This window comes from Anabrus simplex, chromosome 5, assembly GCF_040414725.1.
Source record: "Anabrus simplex isolate iqAnaSimp1 chromosome 5, ASM4041472v1, whole genome shotgun sequence".
NCBI classification, from domain to species: domain Eukaryota; kingdom Metazoa; phylum Arthropoda; class Insecta; order Orthoptera; family Tettigoniidae; genus Anabrus; species Anabrus simplex.
In genome coordinates this window covers 203,035,051-203,057,819 of record NC_090269.1, presented here as the reverse complement: position 1 = coordinate 203,057,819, position 22,769 = coordinate 203,035,051, and the positions used below count along the sequence as shown (strand labels likewise).

At 37.5% G+C, this 22,769-nt stretch overlaps 1 protein-coding gene across 2 annotated transcripts in view; it reads left to right on the top strand.

Moving 5' to 3' along the window:
• Positions 1–22,769, top strand: part of Prim1 (DNA primase small subunit) — a 103,240-nt gene that overhangs the window by 32,105 nt on the left and 48,366 nt on the right. For both annotated transcript variants that reach the window (XR_011018307.1, XM_067148437.2), the window contains exon 5: positions 6,278–6,488. Coding sequence is in view for 1 of the 2 variants with exons in the window: in XM_067148437.2 (XP_067004538.2) it covers positions 6,278–6,488 (211 nt within the window). In the remaining variant the exon portion in view is untranslated. The remainder of the gene's footprint in view (positions 1–6,277; positions 6,489–22,769) is intronic.

Here is a 22,769-nt window from a genome sequence, read left to right as displayed (position 1 = left end):
AGCAAGTCTGGAGCCTCGTCAGCCTGATGACCGTCGCCGTGGGAGAGGGAGTGGCTCGTTGCTCTACATAATTAAATATTCCTGCAAGTGTTTTGCAGGTGGCGCCCATTATCCTTGTTATTTACACTTATTTGAGTCAACGTTTATCTGTTCAGTATTTCAATAAGCTTGCAGTAGTTACAATTGGCGCCCAACGTGGGGCAGAATGATATCCAGACTTGCTATATGACCTTGGTAGGCACATTTGGTCCAGTGTTTTAGTGGGCTTGTGTCAGGAGTTATGTATCGGTGTTGTCATGTTTTGAGTTCTATGTTTTATCAGTGGAATATGAATAATAGTAAGAGTAATAGTAGTGTAATGAATTTGAGAAGGAAAAAAGTGCATAAAGGAAGTATATCAGTTAATGATGAGGAGAGCAGTTGTGGCACAAGCACACAAAGTTTGATGAAAGTAGTTTTCAGAGTGATAATATGTCTATGGAAAAAGTGTATGGAATTGTAATGGGGGGTGAAGGGGAAGGTAGTGATCAAAATCAAAGTAGCATGGGGGGTAATAATGAGTTTATGAAGTTAGTATTGGAGCAGTTGGCCAAATTGATTGATCAAGGGAATAATTTAAGTAGTCAAATCAGTAATCAGGGGAAGGAATTAAGTGATAAAATTAGTAATGTAGGGGAGGAGGTAAGTAATTTAATTGATAAGCATTGCACGGCAGCTAATGATTGGAGTAGTAGTGTGGAGAAAGGAATTGATAATGTAGGGAGGGAAGGTGATGATTTGAGGGATTTTGGGGGTAAGGGATGTGAAGAAAAGGAGGAGGATTTGTCGGAGGACCTACTATGTGCTAAAATTGATGGTGATAACACTGTGGTAATTGATGCTCTTTGGGAAGTTGCAGAAATTGAAAAGGAAGTTAGTTGTAAAGGTGATGAAGATTATTTTGTGGAGGAGGAGTCTTTGAGGAAGACATATCATGTTGTAGAAGATGGTGTAATTGAGGAGATTAATGTTACGTCGATAATGTGTCTGAGTAGTGATGATTTTGAGATTAATGAAACTTCCGTTAAGAGGGTCAAGAGCAACAGTGTTGATGGCATGAATGATGTGCGAGTGGGAACAGCGATGAAAGATATGGAAGTGGGAGAATTTAGTAGTAATGGTCGGGATCTCGAGTTCAATGATAGTAGTGATTTCAGGAAGAGAGAGAGTGTGAGTGAAGGAAAGTGTGAGAAGTGTTGTGTGAATGAGATTGAGGTGGTTGAAGCTGGTATGTCCGATAAGGATGAGTGGAGGAAAACTGTCGATGCTGTGGGTGAAATTCTTTGTGAAGTGGAGGTTAGGTCACATTTTGTGCATAATGAGAATCATAAGAGTGGTTGTGAATATTATGGGGATTCAGGGTTTGAAGATTTTGTGAGGAGTAATTGTGTTGGAAAGCTTTTTGGTATTTGGAGAAAGTTCAAAGAAATTGAGAGTGACAATGTGTATGAGAGAACAGGAGGTCGATTCAAACGTATGTTGAGTGGAATATCTGATGCTGAAGATCGTACGAATGATTTCATTGAAGTGTGGAAGAGTATTGATGAAAGAGGTGCGATTGTGGTGTGTTTTCAGAACAGGAGGGATGTTTGGATTGTGAAATGAATATGTGTTCCGAATGTAAGTCTGTGTAAGTTATGTGTGAAAGAATGGGAAGAGAGTTTTTGTGTGAGATTGGCAACCAGGGTAGATCTACCCTCAGCAGAAGTGGTATCTTCAAAGGTGATTGATTTAGCGAGGCAGAATTTAAGGAAGTCAGCTGATAGGAGAATGATGCAGCAGGGGAGGCATCATGGAGATAGTTTTGAAGTAGGGGAGGAGGTGTTACTAAAGGTTCCACACATTTCATCTGCAGACAATGAAGAAATTCATAAGTTTTTTAAATTGTATCAGGGACCTTATACAGTAGGTAAGAAAGTTGGCAAGTGTGCTTATCACCTGTTGAATAACAAAGGTGACATGATTGGTACACACAATATTCACAATCTTAAGAGGTATGTAAGGTGAAGTATTGTAAGTTCAGATGTTTTGTGTATGTTAAGAAGAATATGTGAATTTTCTTTAAATCCTGAGTGACTTTGACAGGCTGTGTAGGCTGCTGTACTGAAAAGACTGTGATTTGCTCAGATGTATTGTATATAATCTTCACAAATCAAGGGGAGGTATTGTAACCGTACGTATGTACGATCCCCGAGTTTTTAGGTCAGGAAATTTTCGTATATAGTTTGTTAGGTTAAAATCATGTAATTTTGTTTATTTACCATGTAAAAACGTAATATTATAAGAAGAATGTATAGTTAGGGAATATTGCATATGTTCATCATTATATTTTGTATAAATTTCCGTTTGGGTAAGAGTCTGTAAATATGGCCTAGCCGTAAGGATTGTGCAACTGGGAAAACTGCGACTATATCGGGAAGGACGGTTGAAGTCAGTTGGATGTGTTGCAACAGGTGGCTTGAAAACACGGGGTACGGCAGGTTGTATCGGTTGAAGAATTGGAGTGAATCAATGTGGACATACATGAGTGGACGGTCTATGTCACATCATATACTCGATAGCCAATGCGAGGGCTTTGTTTTGAGCGAGGTTTGTGTTGACAGAGTGACGCGGGAAGAAGTGCCGGTGTGAGCGTTGCTACCACTAAACTTTTCAGGACGCTATTACCATGTGGAGCAAGCATATATAAGTGTGTACGCGTGTGCGGCGAGTTTTTCTGATTCTGATTCTCATTGCGGGAGCGACGTATTTGCGCAGTTTGCTACACGATCTGCTATTGTTCGTGAGTATCTGATACGGAGTGAACATGGTATAATCTCGACGACGGACCGGCTTTGCAGTGGACTTTCTGTAAAAAAGAAAGTATTTGTTTGGAACTTGTCACCCGAGTATGCAGCTTCAGTTGATGGAGAATTTTGCTGTTTGCTTGCCTCCGGACATGTAACGCTTTCTGTCCAGCCAGCAATTGGAAAGAATTCAAGACGACGAAGAAGTGTAAATAAGGTTAGGGATGCTGTTAGTAAAGAAGGTTGCATCCATATGTAGAGAAATAGTCGTCGTACTTTTCTCTACCAGATTAGGATTCACGGTAACAGTGGAGTGCAGTGGGGCTCTTACCTGGAGGTATGTTAAAAGTATAATGATGTTCGATTTTTAGTGATGATTTTAATGATGTGTAATTTGCCTTTGTAGACGGCAAACGAGTAAATCTAGTGAAGAGATGATTTTGGTTGGGTAGTATTGTGTATATTAGCTCTATGTTAATGGCCAGCACTAAGTGGGTTGCATAAGTGTTGATTTTTGTTGGTGTTTGTCACATATTAGTTCTTATTCGATGTTCGATTTTTAGTGATGATTTTAATGATGTGTAATTTGCCTTTGTAGACGGCAAACGAGTAAATCTAGTGAAGAGATGATTTTGTTGGGTAGTATTGTGTATATTAGCTCTATGTAAACGGCCAGCACTAAGTGGATTGCATAAGTGTTTATTTTTGTTGGTGTTTGTCACATATTAGTTCTTATTCGATGTTCGATTTTAGTGATGATTTTAATGATGTGTAATTTGCCTTTGTAGACGGCAAACGAATAAATCTCGTGAAGAGATGATTTTGTTGGGTAGTATTGTGTATATTAGCTCTATGTAAACAGCAAGCACTAAGTGGGTTGCATAAGTGTTTATTTTGTTGGTGTTTGTCACATATTAGTTCTTATTCTGGGAGTAAAGTCATAGAATCAAACTTTAAGTGAGTCTTTTGTCAGTGGAGTGAGGCTGAACCTGGCATGTTACCCAAATTTAATTTCAGGGGTTATATAGCAACAGGTAAGGTTACAAAGCAAGTCTGGAGCCTCGTCAGCCTGATGACCGTCGCCGTGGGAGAGGGAGTGGCTCGTTGCTCTACATAATTAAATATTCCTGCAAGTGTTTTGCAGGTGGCGCCCATTATCCTTGTTATTTACACTTATTTGAGTCAACGTTTATCTGTTCAGTATTTCAATAAGCTTGCAGTACGGCGACAGCTACGAATGCTAGCTGCTACACATGATTAAAAAACTCGACAGACTGCTCTGCATTCGGAAGAGCGCAGGTTCGAGTCCTGCCTCGCCCAGCATGAAAGTGATTTGCATGAGTCCCATGTTCAACACCAGGCAAATGCCGGATAGGAACCTTTGGGATGGGCCATGGCCGACGTCCTTTCCAAATCCTTCCCATTCCTGTCCATGGGAAAAGACGCTAAACTGAGCGCAGCCTATTACACATGGATGTCAAAACAAAACGAAACAACTTTAATCTCCCTTCCCCGTTGCATGTTTGCCAGTCGTACAATAACTTTGCACACCGAGGGTATGTTACGGTATCAATAAATCAATCAATCCTGATATGCATTTAGCACAGTCGCCCAGGTGGCAGATTCCCTATCTGCTGTTTTCCTAGCCTCGGTACATCACATTATGTTTACAATGCATGCCTGGTATCCATTCTGTGGCTGAACTCACTCCCAGGAACTGCTTGCGCGTCAATATGTCCTTGCCCGACAGCACGCTGTCTGATGTGGCACGCAAAAGCCCTAATGCTGTATTTATTTATATCTTGAAAAGTACTTGTCCGATTTTGAAAATACTTGCATATTTGAACTTGTACGCACTTGAACTTTTAGGCCAGCTGTATGAAATTGTGCCATTCCATTTAAAAATATGGAGTTAGTATCAATATCTCTGTTATTAATCACCCCGTGAGACTAAGTAGCACGTTAATTTACAAGACCCTGATTACCATTTACAAATATGAAAACAGAATGCCGATATCTTTAATGGTTTAGAAGTTATTTCCGTGTAACATGTTAGGTGAATAACCCTGTATATATAGGCAAAACAATATGTAATTTCCCCACGAGAAACAAACAGCATAAAAATAAATGTAATCGACATGCAGCCCTCGGAGAACACATAGATGGCAACACGCCTTTTGACAGACATCAACACAGATCTAAAAGTTTTGCACATTTAAAATAAAAGGAAATCTTTGATTTTTAAAGAAGAGATCGAAATTTACATGACAAAAATCAAACTGACCTCAATGACCATACAGATTTTAAAATTCCCCCTTCTTTACTTTAATTTCTGAACAACATTTCAAACTTTTTGCATTAGCGCTTCCTGAATCCCACAGGAGGCTATTCTGACTTAAATGTCTGGGATGTGGGTTAGGATATTCTTATCTATACTAAATTCTTTTAATTTACACAGCATATTTCGTCAGTTGAGATGGGTTCTTTTAGGTTATTATTTATCACTAAAAGTAATGTCTTACAAGATACTTGTCAATCATTTCCATACTTTTATTTCACCTAAATCATTAACTTGGATCTACTCCCTAATACACCAAAATACATTTTAACATGAAGAATCAACATTCCCCTCCACTTTGCAATGAACAGAGTCATTGCCCACAGCACTCTGCTCACTCCCCTACTTCCCCTCCTCTCTCTGCAGAACAGAGTTAATTGCCTGCAGAATTCTCACCCCCCTCTTTTACCTACCAGGACTGGGCAAGGACGTGGCTGCAGTCCGAATGCAGTTGCTGAAGTTAACAGACGATTGATTAGCAGCTTAGTTTAAGTACAGAAACATTTCTATAAGTTAATAAGATGACAGTAGAGGACTACTACAATCATCATTTGTTATTACCGGTACTTGTTTATATCACCAACTCTCAATCATTGATAAGTTTATGCAGTGTAAACAATTTTGTACATATATGCACATGATTTAAAGTGATTTGATAGAATCTGAGGATATTCTTATAGAATGAAACATGTCATTCCTTGTTTATTACTGTGTATATGATTTTACAGGTATGTTATGGTGTTATAACTAGTGTTTTTGACTGACTGAAAAGCTTTAAAGTTACATTAACTAAGTCGACACTGGAAAATATGGCTTCCTTCTTAACGAATTATATAAAAGTCCTAAGTCCATAAATGGAACTACCTGTTCTATACAGTAAAATTATATTTTGCAGCTGCACATTACAGTCACCAGCAAACATCTTCTTGTAAATTTCAAGCTTTTTAAAATTGGGGTATGCATTAGATTTGAGTAAATATGGTAATTTTGTTCAATATCCTATAGATTAATATGTACACCTAATGCTTCATTTATGGTTGAGGTCTCTTACTGTAATTCAAAAACTTGCTGTGAAGGTATGGTTAGTTTTTATACCTGTATCTCTTTGTTTTAGGCGGGCGTTGGAGTACATCGAAAAAGAATTCACTAATGTAATTGTTGAGGAGCAAGATATTCTGGGATCTGCATCTGCTATTCAACAATTTCTTGCCCTAATACCTGATGAGTCTATAAGACAGCATTTACAGGAGGCATTTCAGAGGTATACAACATCTCGTGATCGCTGGGATGTAGCAGTTTCATATATTCAGGGCTTGAAAGACAAAGTATGTTTATTAGTATTATCATTTTCAAATTCTTGGACTGTGTTATTATTGTTATATCCTTAATATTTGTAAGAGAGCAACTATCGTATTTACTCGCGAATTATTGTAGTCTTGTGCCACCAACTTCCCTGCTACCGGCGTATCGTCATTCCATGTGACGTCATCTTTATTGACATCGAGGGCATTCAAGACCCCGTCTTTTTGAAACTTAAAAATAGTTTCGTTCCCGACTGTAGAGTCCAAACAGTGAGAATCTAATTGTAAATTGTTTCTGGAGATGGTCTCTGTTATTCCTAGTTGGTATATGTGTAGCAGAAGTCACCCCTTCTGAATAAAGCCGTACTGTAGAAAGAGTGCCAACCCACCAGCAGATAACTAGTGTATGTTATGAATTGTTCTTCCGAATGTAATACATAGTGAATGAAAGCTATAATTGAGATACGAGAGACCGCATTATTTAGGTTAGGTATGCTATCAAGTGCTCGGACAGTGCCAGGAGTTCCATGATGGAAAGAATAAAAATAAATAACAGGAAAACTTGCCGCATTTCTGGTTGTTGGTAATGCATATTATTAATATTATTATTATTATTATTATTATTATTATTATTATTATTATGTTTAATTCTGTACGTTCGTTGTCTCCATTTTTTATTAACGCATGTCATAGTATGTTATGTTTGATGTCTCCGAAAATTGTAAAAGTATTTAGTGGGGACGTAAAATCAATAACATTATTTGTTTGTCATGATTGGGTTGTTTTTATCATGTTTCAAACCTACTTCTCTCCAAAAATTACCTACAATGGCCCGAGTTACAAGATATTAAACAATCACTTTGTTAATGATCTCGTCTGCTATATTTATAGCAACAACCGTGAATTTCTTAACTGAAGTAGACTTGTTTCCTCATCCCGAGTTGGTGTAGCTCTTTTTAGGCATGCCCTCAATGGAGGGGAGCTCCATATACCATTTTTACTGCATATAAACCTTCCTGCCATTCTTAAATCTCTGGCAGTACAGCACCAAGAATCAAACTCAAGCCCCTGAGAATGGCAGCTAATTGTGCTAACCATTATGCTGGCTGGTGGACATTCTTAACTACAAAACACAGACATATAGCATGACTGATGCGTGCCTGTAATGTGCAGGTCAGACACAAAACCATTCACCTATTTGTGGGACATCATCAGAGTTGCAGTAGGCCTACACTATGGAGGCGGTCTTTTCTTAACTACGAAACACAGATGTACCGCATGACTGTGATCCATGTTTTCATTGCGCGGGTCGTACCGACGAAACTATTCACAAATTTGTGTGATTAATGGGAGCTGCAGTAAGGCTTATACCCGCTTTGAAGCGGAATTGTTCTTCTCTGACGAATTACGTTGGCGGTGGGATGGTCTTGTATGCTGATTTTTTTTTCGTTTTCTTTGTCTCGAAAAGCCGCGGGGGTGGGGTCTAATACAAGAGTAAATACAGTATACACAACCAGGGATTGTGATGGTGTTTTAATATAAGTAAACTAAGGTTTCAAGATGTTTAATCAATCTTTATCTTTTTAATGTTGGATATGGCTCTGGACAGTTGATGGCCATTCCCCAAGAACATTTCATAATCCATTTCTAATTTTACCCCGCATTTACGTTCCCGGCTTTTACGTTTTCCCATCTTTTACAATATTTTTTGTTGGTCCCCTGAGATTTCCTATGCTCACAATGTATTAAAATCCTCAAATTTATGTTTGCGACATTTTAATTCCTGCCATTACGCCACGACAGGCCGTTCGAGAGGAAAAAAAATTGGAGGTAAAATGGCGTTGCAACTAACCTAAAATGCTTTGAGTAACCACGGCATGACAACCAAATCAAACAACTATGGTCTATAATAACTCTTGGAACTTTCAGTATTGAACTTCTGCGTAGCCAACGCAGTGCATTCTTTGATATCAGGTGTTTTCCACTATGTCCTAAACCTTATTTTCAAATCCGACAACGATAAAGTGCCCATTAATCTTTCAAGAAGAAGAAGAAAAATCCAACGAGTTGAATTAACAAAACCGCAAAGGAGAAGAAGAAGGAGATATCAGATGTTTGCTCTATTGCTAAGTACAGTATAAGCCACAAGAAGGAGACGTTATCAAGTGATTCAGTGTTTGTCTTGCCCAAGTTTGTTATTTCACGGTGAACTGACACTAAGGATACGATGAAGACCCAGTGCAGTGGATTTGGTCAAAACTAGCGAAAAGAAAACTACCAGGAACTGGACTCGGGTCTCTTATAGATAAAAGAAACATATAAGAGATGCAAAGAAAAGAAAACATAACAGTGATAAGGGTAAGAACTTAAATTTATTATGAAAAGAAAATCAAAAGAAAATAGTATAAGTAAAACAGGGGGGCCGAAAATCAAATCGGTAATATTAATAATATGTGGCCCGTGATTGAAATACACCAGACACAATGATAATAATACCTTCACAAACGCTTACCTTCGTAAAGGACGTGAAGAAAAGTTTAGCATAAAGATATGGCATTTATATCAATTAGCTGAAGCATATGAGTTTAGACGGTACAAAACATTTCTTTATAGCACGTCAGGTCAAGACAGTCATAAGATTAGAGAGTAATAGCCTCACATCATAACGTACTCTCATTCGATTCCACCGTCAAGGCATCAAGACTCTCAACAATAATCCTCACATCCCCCGAGAATACAATAACATAAAGTAAAAAGAGCATAAATGGAGAAGAGGGAAGGGTGCACCGAGCTCTTAAAATTCAACCAGAGAGAAAAAGCAAAAGGGGCGGTTACCATGGTTTCACGCAACACAACAAGAAAATATGGAAAGGCAACCCTCAAGGAATTAAACATATTAAACTAGAAAATAAGTAAAGAAAGCCAATGACGGCGATGTGAAACGAACAATAAACGGGTAAATTAAGCACAAAAGGTATCACGAATCAAACGTCAGAACCACACAGAGACCAAGAGGTTAGGTTGTCGCAAATAAAGGGACTTATAAGAGCGTCGACATACAGCACATAATAAATAAACAACCGCTCTCGAGCTCAGACAATATGAATCAGAAAGTGGTCCATCAAGTTAGCTTGAATTCATACCAGATTTATGAAATGGACATGAATTATACAGAGCACGCGATAAAATAATACGACATGAGCTCAAGCGGAATGTAAATGAAGCGACATGGGTAAAAGGTCTCGGTCGCACACAGCAAACAATCTCATACACACACATAAATCCGTGCTACCTTCCATTCTCAAAATAAACATAGTGGATCAGTAAAAGAAAATCAAGGTTAGCACACGAATAAAACAGAAAAATACGTAATGAGGGAAGCCTTTCTAACCTAACTAAAAGAAGATTAAAGAAAATTAAAATACCTCGACTACATAAGCAAACAGCATACACAAAAGGCTCAGATGTTTACAGGAACATCTTGAATTTCTTAAAATATCTTTTATAAGCCATAAAGGCGACTTGAAAATCAAATCCTTCCATCTTCTCAAGTCGAAAAGATCTCAAAAAATCCATCAGAAAGATAATCCCACAAGATGGGGCAAAAAGAAATGCTTTGACCTATCCTATCGTATAAGACGCCATCTGTCGGAATAGAGAAGGATTACATAGTGGTAACGACACATGATGGGAAAGAGTAATAGTTGATAGATACTCGAGTTCGCTAGGAATGTGAAGATATCGGAAAAAGTAAACGTACCATAAAATGATATGGTGTGGTAGAACGGTTATTGTTTTACATTTGCGTTTGTTGTTGGAGTTGTTAAAGTTATTGTCACTGATTCGTCACATTTACTGTACTTTTGTTTTTTGTTACGTTTATTTTTGTTCTTGTTATGTGAGTCGAGCAGCCAGAGTGAATTGCCGCGATCTTCCTTTCCCATTGTGTGTATTTGTTAATCCTTCTTTGTTATCGCTTTGTTGTTTTCCTGCTAATAATGGTAAAAAAGAAGGAAAGATAAACTTTCACTATGGATGAGAAAGTTTGAATATTAGAAAAGGTTGATTCGTACGCGGAACACGTGTTTCATTGGCATGCGAATTGTAGCTTCCTGTATCCACGCTGAATACAACTGTGAAAAACAGAGAAAGCATTACATCATGTGCTTCAGAATGTGGACCAAACTCCAAGAAAAGGAAGTATGCGTCATACTGCAAATACGAGAAAATGGAAAAAATTGTAAAAAGTTGGTTTGAAACTTCAAGTGTTGCAGGCATTCCAATTGATAATGTACTCTAAAGGGAAAAGGCGCGTAAAGTGGCAAACATTCTTGGCATTGAAAATTTCAGCGTGTCCAATGGCTGGATCGACTGATTTAGGAAAAGGTATGACCTAATCTATAAAACTGTTTGTGGGGAATCTAATGCAGTTAGTGGTGAAACTGTGGAAGAATGGATCGATAGAAGATTGCAGGACCTGACTAAGAATTACGAACCCAGGAACATTTTTAACCTAGATGAAACCGGACTGTTTTTCATGTGTTGCCCAGCAAGACATTGGCATTCAAAGGAGATAAATGCCATGGTGTGAAACACAGCAAGATGAGGCTCAAAGTGATGTTGGGAGCCAATGCTGATGGCTCTGAGAAGCTCCACCCCTATGTGATAGGGAAATCTAAAAAGCCTCGTTGCATCCAGAATGTGCGATGATTACCTACTGCCTACGATGCCAGCCATAAAGCTTGGATGACCTCAGATCTTTTCCGACAGCAGTTAATTGCTCTGGATTAAAAAATGGGTGCTCAAAATAGGAAGATCCTTCTTTTCATCGACCGTTGTCCTGCACGTCCCGTGGATGTTAATTTGAGGAATGTGCAGTTAGAATTTCTGCGTGCTAACTGCACAACCAAGCTACAACCTATGGAGTTAGGGGTTATTCACTCCTTTAAGTCACTTTATAGGAAGAACCTGGTGCAGCAAATTTTATTTCTTATGGATGCTGGAAAGGATCCATCATCTTTCAAGTTTCAGTCCTGGATGCGCTTCACTTCATTGCAAAATCTTGGAAAGCTGTGAAGCAGACTACCATCTCGAATTGTTTCTTGAAAGCAGGATTTTTCAAGAATCATGCCGAATCTCAGCTGCCAGAAGAAGAAGAAGAAGACGAAGACCTGTTACCTGATGTATGGAGAATGTTGCAGTCAGACTGCACTACTGAAGATTTATTCGGGTATATGATTCTGTGATCACTGCAGAGGAAAGAAGTGTGGAGGAGTTGGTTGCTGAGCAAACAGCAGCCAAGTCTCCCACCAGTGACAGTGATGAAGGAGAGGAAGACAGTGAAGTGATGCCTACCAGTTCTGATGCAAGTGCAGCAGTGGATGTTTTACGCATTTATCTGTCATCTGTAGATGGGGGTGAAAATAATTTTCAGAACCTTTATGAGCTTGAAAAACAAATAGAGGTCTTAAGAAATAAGAAGTGTAAACAGAGATTGATTCTGTACTATTTTGGTAGGAAGCAGTGATTGTGTAGTCTTCCATCTGGAATAAATTTGTGTTAATGTTGTAAATACAAATACAATAGTAGCAATTAATATGTTTCATTCCGAGAAAATATTGCATCTTTTTTTTTTTTTCTTTATAGGGGCTTTACGTCGCACCGACACAGATAGGTCTTATGGCGACGATGGGATGGGAAAGGACCAGGAGTTGGAAGGAAGCGGCCGTGGCCTTAATTAAGGTACAGCCCCAGCATTTGCCTGGTGTGAAAATGGGAAACCACGGAAAACCATCTTCAGGGCTGCCGATAGTGGGATTCGAACCTACTATCTCCCGGATGCAAGCTCACAGCCGCGCGCCTCTACGCGCACGGCCAACTTAGATAATTCTATAGCCATTCTAAGAAAGTAACTACTGTAATCTGTATATATAAAGTAACATGTCCTGACTGACTGACTGACCGACCGACCGCCGAGCCAAAACTACTGGACATAATGAAATGAAATTTTGAGAATACATTTATAGTACAATGTGAATGGGTGAAAAAAGGTGAAAAATAATTTTAATGCATTTAATGAGGATACTTATATCTCAGAAAATGAAGATATTACAGACCTGGAAATTGGTATTTGGGATCTCCTTTAAAAATAAAGAAACACGTATTTTTTTGTTTTTTGGAAAATCCAATTAATGACCGGGGGGGGGAATTCTCTCAGAAAACAAGTCAGATTGCGAATTTGGGCGGATTATATACAAAACTTAAAGCACCCAATTATAAATTTCAGTATAATAACGTAGCGAAGCACGGGTATCTTGCTAGTAAAATAATATATTACACAAATTTTTAACCACCTGCCAGTAACCTTCTCCTTGGCAAAGGATGAGCAGAATTGCAAAGACAGTGTAGTCAACGGTTAATACAGTACAGTAATTAACTTACATGGACCTTTATTTGAGGTAAGTACAGTAAATCGATTGAAATACTCTATAAATTAATAATATGCATTTGTGTAACATTTACCTCCTTTTTCCAGATCATTTCTATATATACCTGTACAAGTTTTTTCCCACGATTTACACTTGTCCCCCTTTTACACTTTCCCCACTTTTACACCAATATTCCTTGGTCCCTTGAAAAGTGTAAAAGAGGGGTAATACTGAATATAAACTAAATGTGGTAACTCACCTTAAGTCATAATTTGTGACAAGACAGTTTCTCCTGTATTATATGTCAACAGTCTCCTGTATTATGTCAACAGTTTGTTGCTAAAACTGAAGAAGCATTGATATTCCGTTCTGAGCATTTTACTTTGTCATTGAGAGGGCAAGTTTAAGTAGAGATCTTGGTACCGTGATCAAAGAAATCCATATTTGCTTTTTTTTGTCCTTTTCTTTCTTAACCTACACAATCTTGTATACTGAATAAGGCTTGGAAATGGGTCAGTGGTGTACATTTAGTTTTTCTGGCTTTTCTCATGATGCTGAGCATGGCTGTATCTGTTTCTTGGGTGAAAGATGGTATGATCTTCTCTGACCTGAAGTACAGTATATTGAGCTGTCTGCACAGATGGCTTCTGTTATTTTTTAAGATAGGATCTTTTGTCAGGGTATACTCCAGTTGGGTAAAATCAAGAAAGTCTTCTTGTGACATTTTATCATTAAATGGCTTATTTGATCTTACTCTTTGAATGACTCCAGAATGTAGAGTGAGGATCCCTTATTATCTATACTAATATCATAAAGAGGAAAAATTTGTTTGTTTGTAACGAATAGACTCAAAAACTACTGAACCGATTTTAAAAATTTCTAATACCAATATAAATGGTCCGTTATTGGACATTATAAATTTTCCAGCTAACTCATTCCTGGTTGCCAGCATTTCGCCCTCGTGTGCTAGGCTGGGCTCATCAGTTGGTACCTAGCACACCTACCAAGACGCTGGCTAGTGCATACCGTGGAGGCCACTGCGTAGGCTGGAAAATTTATAATGTCCAATAACGGACCATTTATATTGGTATTATAAATTTACTCATTCGGAACAAATATTTCAGATTCCCTGTGGGAATCAACATCTATATCATTTAAAAATTTCTTCACCTAAAGAAATGTACATTGCCAGTGAGTAACATGGGCTGTGTTTTATTTTCAAAACAATTTGAGGTGCGGGGCATGGGGGGGAGATATAAAAATAATAGGCTAATATAGGCAAAATATCAAATTTGTCGTATAAGGACGAGACAAAGTTCAATTTAATCCTCTTGACCCAAGGAACAAAACTCGGTAAGCCCTACGGGCCCGAAAACTATGTTTTAAGTACCCAAAAAACAGCCGTTACGGAGATATTGGCACCACACTACCCCTGTTCTAGGAATCGGATAAAGTAATGAATTGCCGTAACCATGGCAATGTCAGCTCCAGGATTCTACAGCAGCTAGATTATGCATGTACGTTTGGCATAGCTGCCAACCAAAATTGATACACATATGACTTACTATCTGGAAAAAATAAACTGTTGTGTAAGACATTCATAGCACTCCTTTGGGCAGGGATGGAAAGGGAGTGAAGTAGTACAGCGACCAGCGGTTGTCGACGGGCCTCCGTTTTTACGTACTGGCTTAGATTTCAGCATTTTGCGGAGTCTGTTACCTTTAGTTTAAAATATTTTCTATCAAATCATGGAGTAGTAGGATCACTGATGTTATTAATGCCGATATTTTGGTCCACTTTTACGATAATTGTAATCATGAAAACAACCTATATACTGTACACAATTGTCATGACTTGAAAACATTTCTCAACATTTGTACTCAGTCCTACTCACTCATATAATACACGGAGTGCAAACAGAACAACAAGTAGTTCTCAAGAGGCTAGGAGTAACACTAAACAATTACGAAGCAGAAAGAAAAATATACCAACAAGCTATTTTGGAACATACGAGAACATTTAAAATCCTATATCACATTAGAAAGTGTTTCATCAACAAGTTTGTTCACGAACAATATTCTCCTCTTGACAACATAAAATTAATGCCAATACATTTGTATAAATGTTACTCCAGGAACAACGAGAACAAGTCAAATGTCCATAACATAGACAATTATCAACTGCAGAAAATTGTCAATATAGTTAACGAAGTTTTAACGACAATCATACAAGTTAAGCAACATTGAATCAATACAATTAGCCAGATCTCAAAAGATTTTTATTTAAAAAAAAAAATTAAAAAAAATAAATAATTTTAAAGGATGTTCACCAGATGAGTTTCGTCAATAAAATGTTAGACTTAGATAGATTTTAGACAAATATGTTTTAACTTAAAGACATAATTTTATTGTTATATGACTTGTAAAATATTATAAGATTTGTCAATCAGTTTTATAGGCATAATCTTAATCAAAAAAAAAATTGTTTCATGATCTTATATAACTTTAGGTAAATAATAATTGGCTGAAGATTATCACGAAAAAGGAGCGAAACATGTACCATATCAACATCTTAATAAATATGTAAGTTTGTACTACGTTTTTATTGTACTGAATAGGTGGTAATTAACAAAATTATAAGAATTTGTATCACAAGTAGATCTTCAATACGGACAAAGAAAATGAAATTTATAACCCACTTCATCTTGCCGCACGGAAATTGTAGCACCGATACACACACTGTCGGATCCCGGGCGACGCTGTTCGACAAGCATATTTTTGAAGCATACGGCACCAGAGAGTGTTCGACAGATGGGGATATGTCTCATGCCACACAGCCGCACGCTACATGCCGTGCCGTGTTTCTTCAATTGAAAGTCGACTGCAGCATGCTTCACTGTCGTATGCTCCATGTCGCCCAAATGTTGCCTCAGTGGAATCCCGCCTTAACAGTTACGAAATGTCGGATCAAATAAATACATTCAATAATATTTATATTTGTGGTACTATCTAGGGGAAGTATACTTACACTAAACCTGCAGCTCTGTGAAGGGAGCAGGTATATCTAGGTGGGAATGAAGGAAAAACATGGTAGCAAAAGATCTTAGAGGTCGACGCTAGATAGGAACTAATATTTAGAGGTCGCCATGAAGAAAAGAAGCAGCAGATACACTATAATTCCAAACATGACAAATAATTTCTACGTACTTAAGTAAATACACCAGTGATATAAATATCTAATGAAGTCAGTCACACCGATAGTATGGAGTAACTAAAGCCAGTTTCTGATAACCCGTACGAAGAACGGGTACTTCTGCTAGTTTTCAGTTATAGCAAATGCCTAGTTACATGGCAAAAAGTTGTGCCTTCTACAGAGGCATTTCCTTCTTTGAGTTGATTCTCTATGAAAATTATGAATTAAAGGGTTGTTTCCTGTCCTCATTTTAACTGTCCTGATCCCCTTTTTTCATGCTCTTATGATATTCTATTGGACAGTATTTTTCTTACTCTCTTTGTGTCATATTATAACATATTTGCTATAATGAAAATAAAATGCATAATATAACATACATGTGATTTGAAACATTATTTGATGCACATTACTTAAGCACTTTCGCTGGTTTTGTTATTCCTTTCCTCGCATCTGGTTTATGACCATTCTTCTGGCATTTTCTCACATTGTCATTCAACTTAGTTCTATTAATTTGTCGTATTACACCCATATTTACATGCAGTAACAGCGACAGTCAGCAAAGAAAAGTTTTCGTCTTATCATTTTGAATGTACAGTGAAACCTCATTATCGCGTTCCTCATTAACACGTTTTCCCACTTAGCACATCGTAAATTCAAAGCCCTGATTCTCATCGTATTAAATCCACATAAAAATACCTCACTTATCGCATCACGAATTTTCGCTATTACTGCCTAGTATGATCAAATTTTTCCTAGCCCTGAAAATTATTTGTCATCCCTTGTACAAGGAATATGATTTCCAACTCAGACTACAGGGGCTACTATAACAGCTCACCATTCAATTTGTATAGCTCCTTCATGAAAACGGTAATGAAATAAGTACTTCAGATATGGTGCTATATCCCAACCCATTGTCTTTAGTATATCCCCGGAAATCTTATCAATTCCAGCTGCTTTTCTAGTTTTCAACTTTTGTATCTTTTCTCCATTTGTGTTTATCCTGTGATCCTGATTGTTTACCACCTGTATCTATCTTTTGTTTTTTCCCTTTTCCTGTAATTATCCAGCTTTTTTTTTTTTTTATCCTACCCTTCCCACATGAAGACAAGATCTGATAAGGTGACTCCTCAATGAGCGTTGAAGCCTGCCCTTGCGATGGAGCTGGGATTCAGGATCAAGCTCATCGGGAGCTGAGAAGAGATGGATGGAGAAGAAATGGCATTGATGAGAGAGCATATCTATTTGAAGTTGGCAGTGTATGAAGATGTTCCTTGTCCTTTTATGTTTTCATGTTTGTCTTTGTGTCCTAATTCTGTTGCTCTGTCTTACTGCACTGACCTACCATTGTGTTTGTCTTCTTATGTGTTCCTTTTCTTGTTTCTATCTCTGTACATCAGGGGTGCAGAAATCCCAGGCACCAGGTTGCTACGGTGACTGTGTTTTGGCTGCTGGCGCCAAAGAAATGTCCAAATTATTTGCAGTTTTAAGAAAAGACTAGGTAGACAACAGATAGGGAATCTGCCACTTGGGAAAATGCCCTAAATGCAGATCAGCGGTGACTGATTGATTTGTTTAAAGTCCTATATTTACATGATAAAAGAACATAACAAGAGAGGTAATACATATTTTGTGGAGGAAGAATGTAATTTGTTTTACTTAGTATTTAAATACGTAGGTTATTACAGTGGTACAGTAATTATTTGATATGGAGTTATTCATATAGTAATGCTAGTTCTTTTAATAGTCTGTAGTGCTTACGAAGGAGTTATCGTAGGTGAAAATTTATTATTATATTCATATCTTTTTGAAGAAGCAAGATGTTCAGGCATATTTTTAGCCTTGGCCTTTTAGTCATCTTTAATATTTCTGGGGGTAGAGTATTAAAAATATGTGGTCACAGATATGCTATATATGTCTGTCAGAAAAGTGTGGTTCTACTTCGGATTGGTAATGCAGATCTTAGTTGTTATCTAGTGTTGTGGCATGTACATTTCTGGTCCTGGAATCTGTGGTAATTCTTAAACGATGTGTGCTGTCACAATTTTTGGGTATAACTGTCTTATTTTTAAAACTTAAGCAGCTAAATTAAACATTTTATCCGAGGAAAAGGAAAGAAGATTGCCCAAGCTTAGTTTTCGATATTTGTTTAATGGATGATGGCTAGAGGTATTATATACTTGTCCAGTGCCCCATCCTGTCGTATAATTCCATATTAAAATGCGTAATTGACGAGTACATAATAAACATTGGGCATTAATTGAGAGAGACGATTTGTCTAAGGCGATAGGAGATATATAGTAGAGTTTGTTGCTGTCTCTGTACATTGGAGGTATGATAGTACTATTTCATGTGGCTGTAGATCATTATTTTATACCCAAGTATTTAATGTGGGTTTTTTTTTTCTGTATCACGTTGCAACTACAATAATTGTCTGAACATTTCTGACAATGCAGTTTGATTATTAAATAGTGTGGATGTTGCAATGTTTTATTGTGTGAAAAGGCAATATAATAGGTCTTATTTTAATGAAAAGTCAGGAAGGTTACCATTCAGCCATTTGTTTATTGTGATCAGTGCTGTATTACACTTTTAAAAGTCTGTTCCCAAGACACATTGTTAAAATCTATTACTGTGTCATCAGCATATGAAAACATTTTTCCACCTATCTGTAAATCACAAAGGTCATTTATGTATAACAGGAATAACACTGGTCCAAGTACTGTTCCCTGTGGTGCTCCGGTTTCAAGATTTCTTTATTTACTTATTTTGTCCTGTACAGTATTTAACTCCTTGCTGTAGAAAACTGGCTGTGGAAAGTGGTAAATAAAAATGTAAACAGACTGTGGGATGGGTTTAAAGCAATTGTTGAGGAATGTAAAAACAGGTATGTAGCTTTAAAGGTATATTATAACAGAGAAGTGAAGAGCCTCACAAGGACTTACATGTTGGAAAGAAATAGTTGGAAATGGTTATGGAAGTAAGGAGAAATTGAAGGAACATACTAGAAAATTGAATCTATCGAAGAAGTCCGCTAAGAATAACATGACGGCAAGCATAATTGACAGTCATAGAAATTGCAGTGAAAAATGGAAGGGTGTCTATAGGTACTTTAAGTCCGATACAGGTTCCAAGAAGGACATTCCAGAAATCATTATTGAACAAGAGAGAGTATGTGAGGATCTACAGAAGGCAGAAGTATTCGGTCAGCAGTATGTAAGGATTGTTTGTTACAAGAATAATGTCCAGATAGAGGAGGTGATTAATGCTAACAAAGTATTAAAATTTACCCAAGATAACAAAGATTCCAATGGGATAATATGAGAATCAGAGCAATCTGAAGACTAGATTTGACACTTGTTTGTTCCTTTCCAATTCTTATGTTATTCTGTAGTTACTGTCACTTCCTCATGAGTCTCTTCACTTCTGTGTTATAATATACCTTTAAAGCTACATACCTGCTTTTACATTCCTCAACAATTGCTTTAAACCCATTGTCGTGAAAAATGGGTGTCTATAGGTACTTGAAGTCAGATACAGGTTCCAAGGAGGACATTCCAGAAATCATTATTGAACAAGAGTGTGTATGTGAGGATCTACAGAAGGCAGAGGTTCTCAGTCAGCAGTATGTAAAGATTGTTTGTTACAAGAATAATGTCCAGATAGAGGAGGTGACTAATGCTAACGAAATCCTAAAATTTACCTAAAATGATAAAGATTCCAATGGGATAATATGAGAATCAGAACAATCTAAAGACTAGATTTGACACTTGTTTGATCCTTTCCAATTCTTATGTTATTCTGTTAGGATCCTTCTTTTCTTTTGTGTTTGTCCTGTATTCCCGATCATTTACTATCTGTAACTATCTTTGTCTTATGTTTCGTCCCTTTTCCTGTACTTGCTTGGCTTCTTATCCCACACTTCCCTTATGAAGACTGAAGATCTAGTAAGATGACCCCTCAGTGATTGTTGAAGCGTACCCTCCTGAACAAGCTGGGAAGCACAATTGAGCTCATTGGGGTCTGAGAAGAGGTGGATGGAGAAGAACTGGGATTGATGAGCAGAGAGCCCATCTATTTGAAATCAGCAGTTTATGAAGATGTAGAGATTGTCCTTGTCCATTTGTGTTTTCTTGTTCATCTGTGTGTCCTTTTTCTGTTGCTCCGTCTTCTTACATTGACCTGCCATTGTGTTTGTGTTATTATGTGTTCTTTTTCTTGTTTCTCTTTATATAAGACTAGATTTGACACTTGTTTGTTCCTTTCTAATTCTTTGCCATCTCCATTTCCTTCATAGTCACTACTCGATGCGAGGACAAGAGCTTAATCCGTGACGGTGCCATAATGCATTGAAGCTACTTGTAGAAGCACTAATACATTGGCAGTGACCAGCAATTACATGGCAAATGACGAGTGCGGAGGTCACTCAAACCCTTACCTTGTGACTGATTGCCCCTGACTGGTGAATCTACTACTGTAGTACCTAACTACAGACTCACAAGACAACCGCTAGATATCATGAAGATCAAACTTTTTCAGCAGTCTGCCATAGCGAAAAACATAAAAGCTGAACAACACACGACTGCTACAGTAGTCCACTGGAGTGAGAAGATTAAATTAAATTACAGTATTAGGTCTGTGTAAATGATTATACACTACCTAATCAGTCTTATAATGTTCAGTTAAATAATTAGACTTACAGGAGTTACAGTAATGTTGGCAAAAAGAGAAGACAAAGAAAACCAAAAACCATGAGATTTGCAATAATATGCAGTTTATAATGACATATGCTGGAAGTTTCATTCATAGGTTTGAATTGCAGGACAAAATTGCTCATTGCTAAACAGTTCTCTCCCATGTAACACCAAATGAATGATTTTAAATTTAACAACTCACCATTACTGTAATTTAGGAATGAACTATCAAAATATTACAAACAGCACATGCCTTTTGCTTTCACCTCTCCCAAGGAACACCTGCCATATACTGTAGCAGAAAACAAAGATAATTTTTTGCATGTGTTGTTCACAGTATACAAGCTGATATCATGTTAAAGTTGCCAGCCATGTTGTATGTAAAGAATGAAACAGTCTGAAAGTTCTTTTTTTCAAATGTAAATAAAAAATGATCACGCTTTCTTCAGAATTGCTGGTATTATGCTGAAAATGCAGTATATTATTGTTTTGGATGTTGTATGTTATTGTTTTAACTCACAATAATGGAACTGGCCTTAAAAGGTTGCAATTATGACAAGATGTAAAGAAGACTGAAAAATAGGTACAAAAAATCATGCTTTTTGTTTAATCGTGTTTATTGCAGTTGCTATATTTTCATGTCTCTAGTCATGGTGACTTCATTGATTTCATTTGCGAAAATACCTGTTCTTTTTGTGATATTGTATCCACTATATCTAGTTGGCAATACACCGTATTCTTAATAGTAACAGTGGATGTTCTGGAAAATAGTGAGGGCAATGCTCTTGCTCGAAACTGATGTCACAGATCTTGTGACTCTTGCGAGAAACTCAAGACGAATTCTCCTGTACCGCGATCTGTGCGACGTCCCAGTAACTACAAGCATAAGCTTGCTAGTATATCATAAGCCGTTCTTGCATGACATACTGTAACCTTCCCATATGAAAGTGTGTGTGCCGATGAATTTTGTCAAAAGCCTGGTAAAGTACTGCATGTTCAACAATGAGCCTCTTAATACCATTGTCGAAAGTGAAAACAGAATGTCAGTGTCTTAAACTTTTCATGACTTATTTGGGGTTGACATGTTAGCTGAATAATCCTGAATAATTTGTGAATAACTGTAGATAGGATGTACATCTACCTGGATACTAGAGGTGTGCATTATTCAAACATGAGACAGGGCAAGATGTGCCTTGCTGCATATTCAAACACCATTATACATGAGTGGAACATGTAATCTAAAATGCCAGAGTTTGCTCCTCGACAGGGCATGTTCGATTCAAAGTAGGCTGACTAGGGAGGATGACCTTTCTTTCTTTCTTTCTTTCTTTCTTTCTTTCTTTCTTTCTTTCTTTCTTTACTGATGTTGCAAACAGTGCGGTTCATCCAGAGATGAATAAGCTCTTGTTTACATAGAACAAAGGCTGTGAATTTGGGGGGTATAAAATGATGATGGAATGGTTGAGTTAACCATTAATTTTGAGCTGAAGTTCACCATGACATGTGAATCGACAGACAGTGTTATGGCTAAAATTCAAAACGGTGAATATAAACTAATCAAGTGAGAAAGAAGGGCTCATTTCTGATGTTTGGAAGAAATTCCTTGCTTGTGGTCACTTCAGACAGTCAGGAGACAGGTTGTTTCCTTTGAAATGATTTGTGTACTTTTAGCATATAAATCCGATACAACTTATTAAAAAACATGTTTGCAAATTTCATTCTAGCGCTTCTTGCCAAGTTTCGCTGGCAATACAAAGCAAACCATATCTAGCATATTTACATGTGCACCAAGGATTTCCAACCACTCAACACTGTTGCCGGCGAAGAATTGATAAATATCGGTGCTAATTTTAGCAAAGTAGATATTGTTGATATATTACCACATCATCCCACCATTAGTAGAAATAAGGACGGAGGGAGGAGAGCACTGGTACCTATGACTTAGATAGTGCTTGAAGGAGTGAGTATCAAGGGACAAGGTTGAACATAGCTCG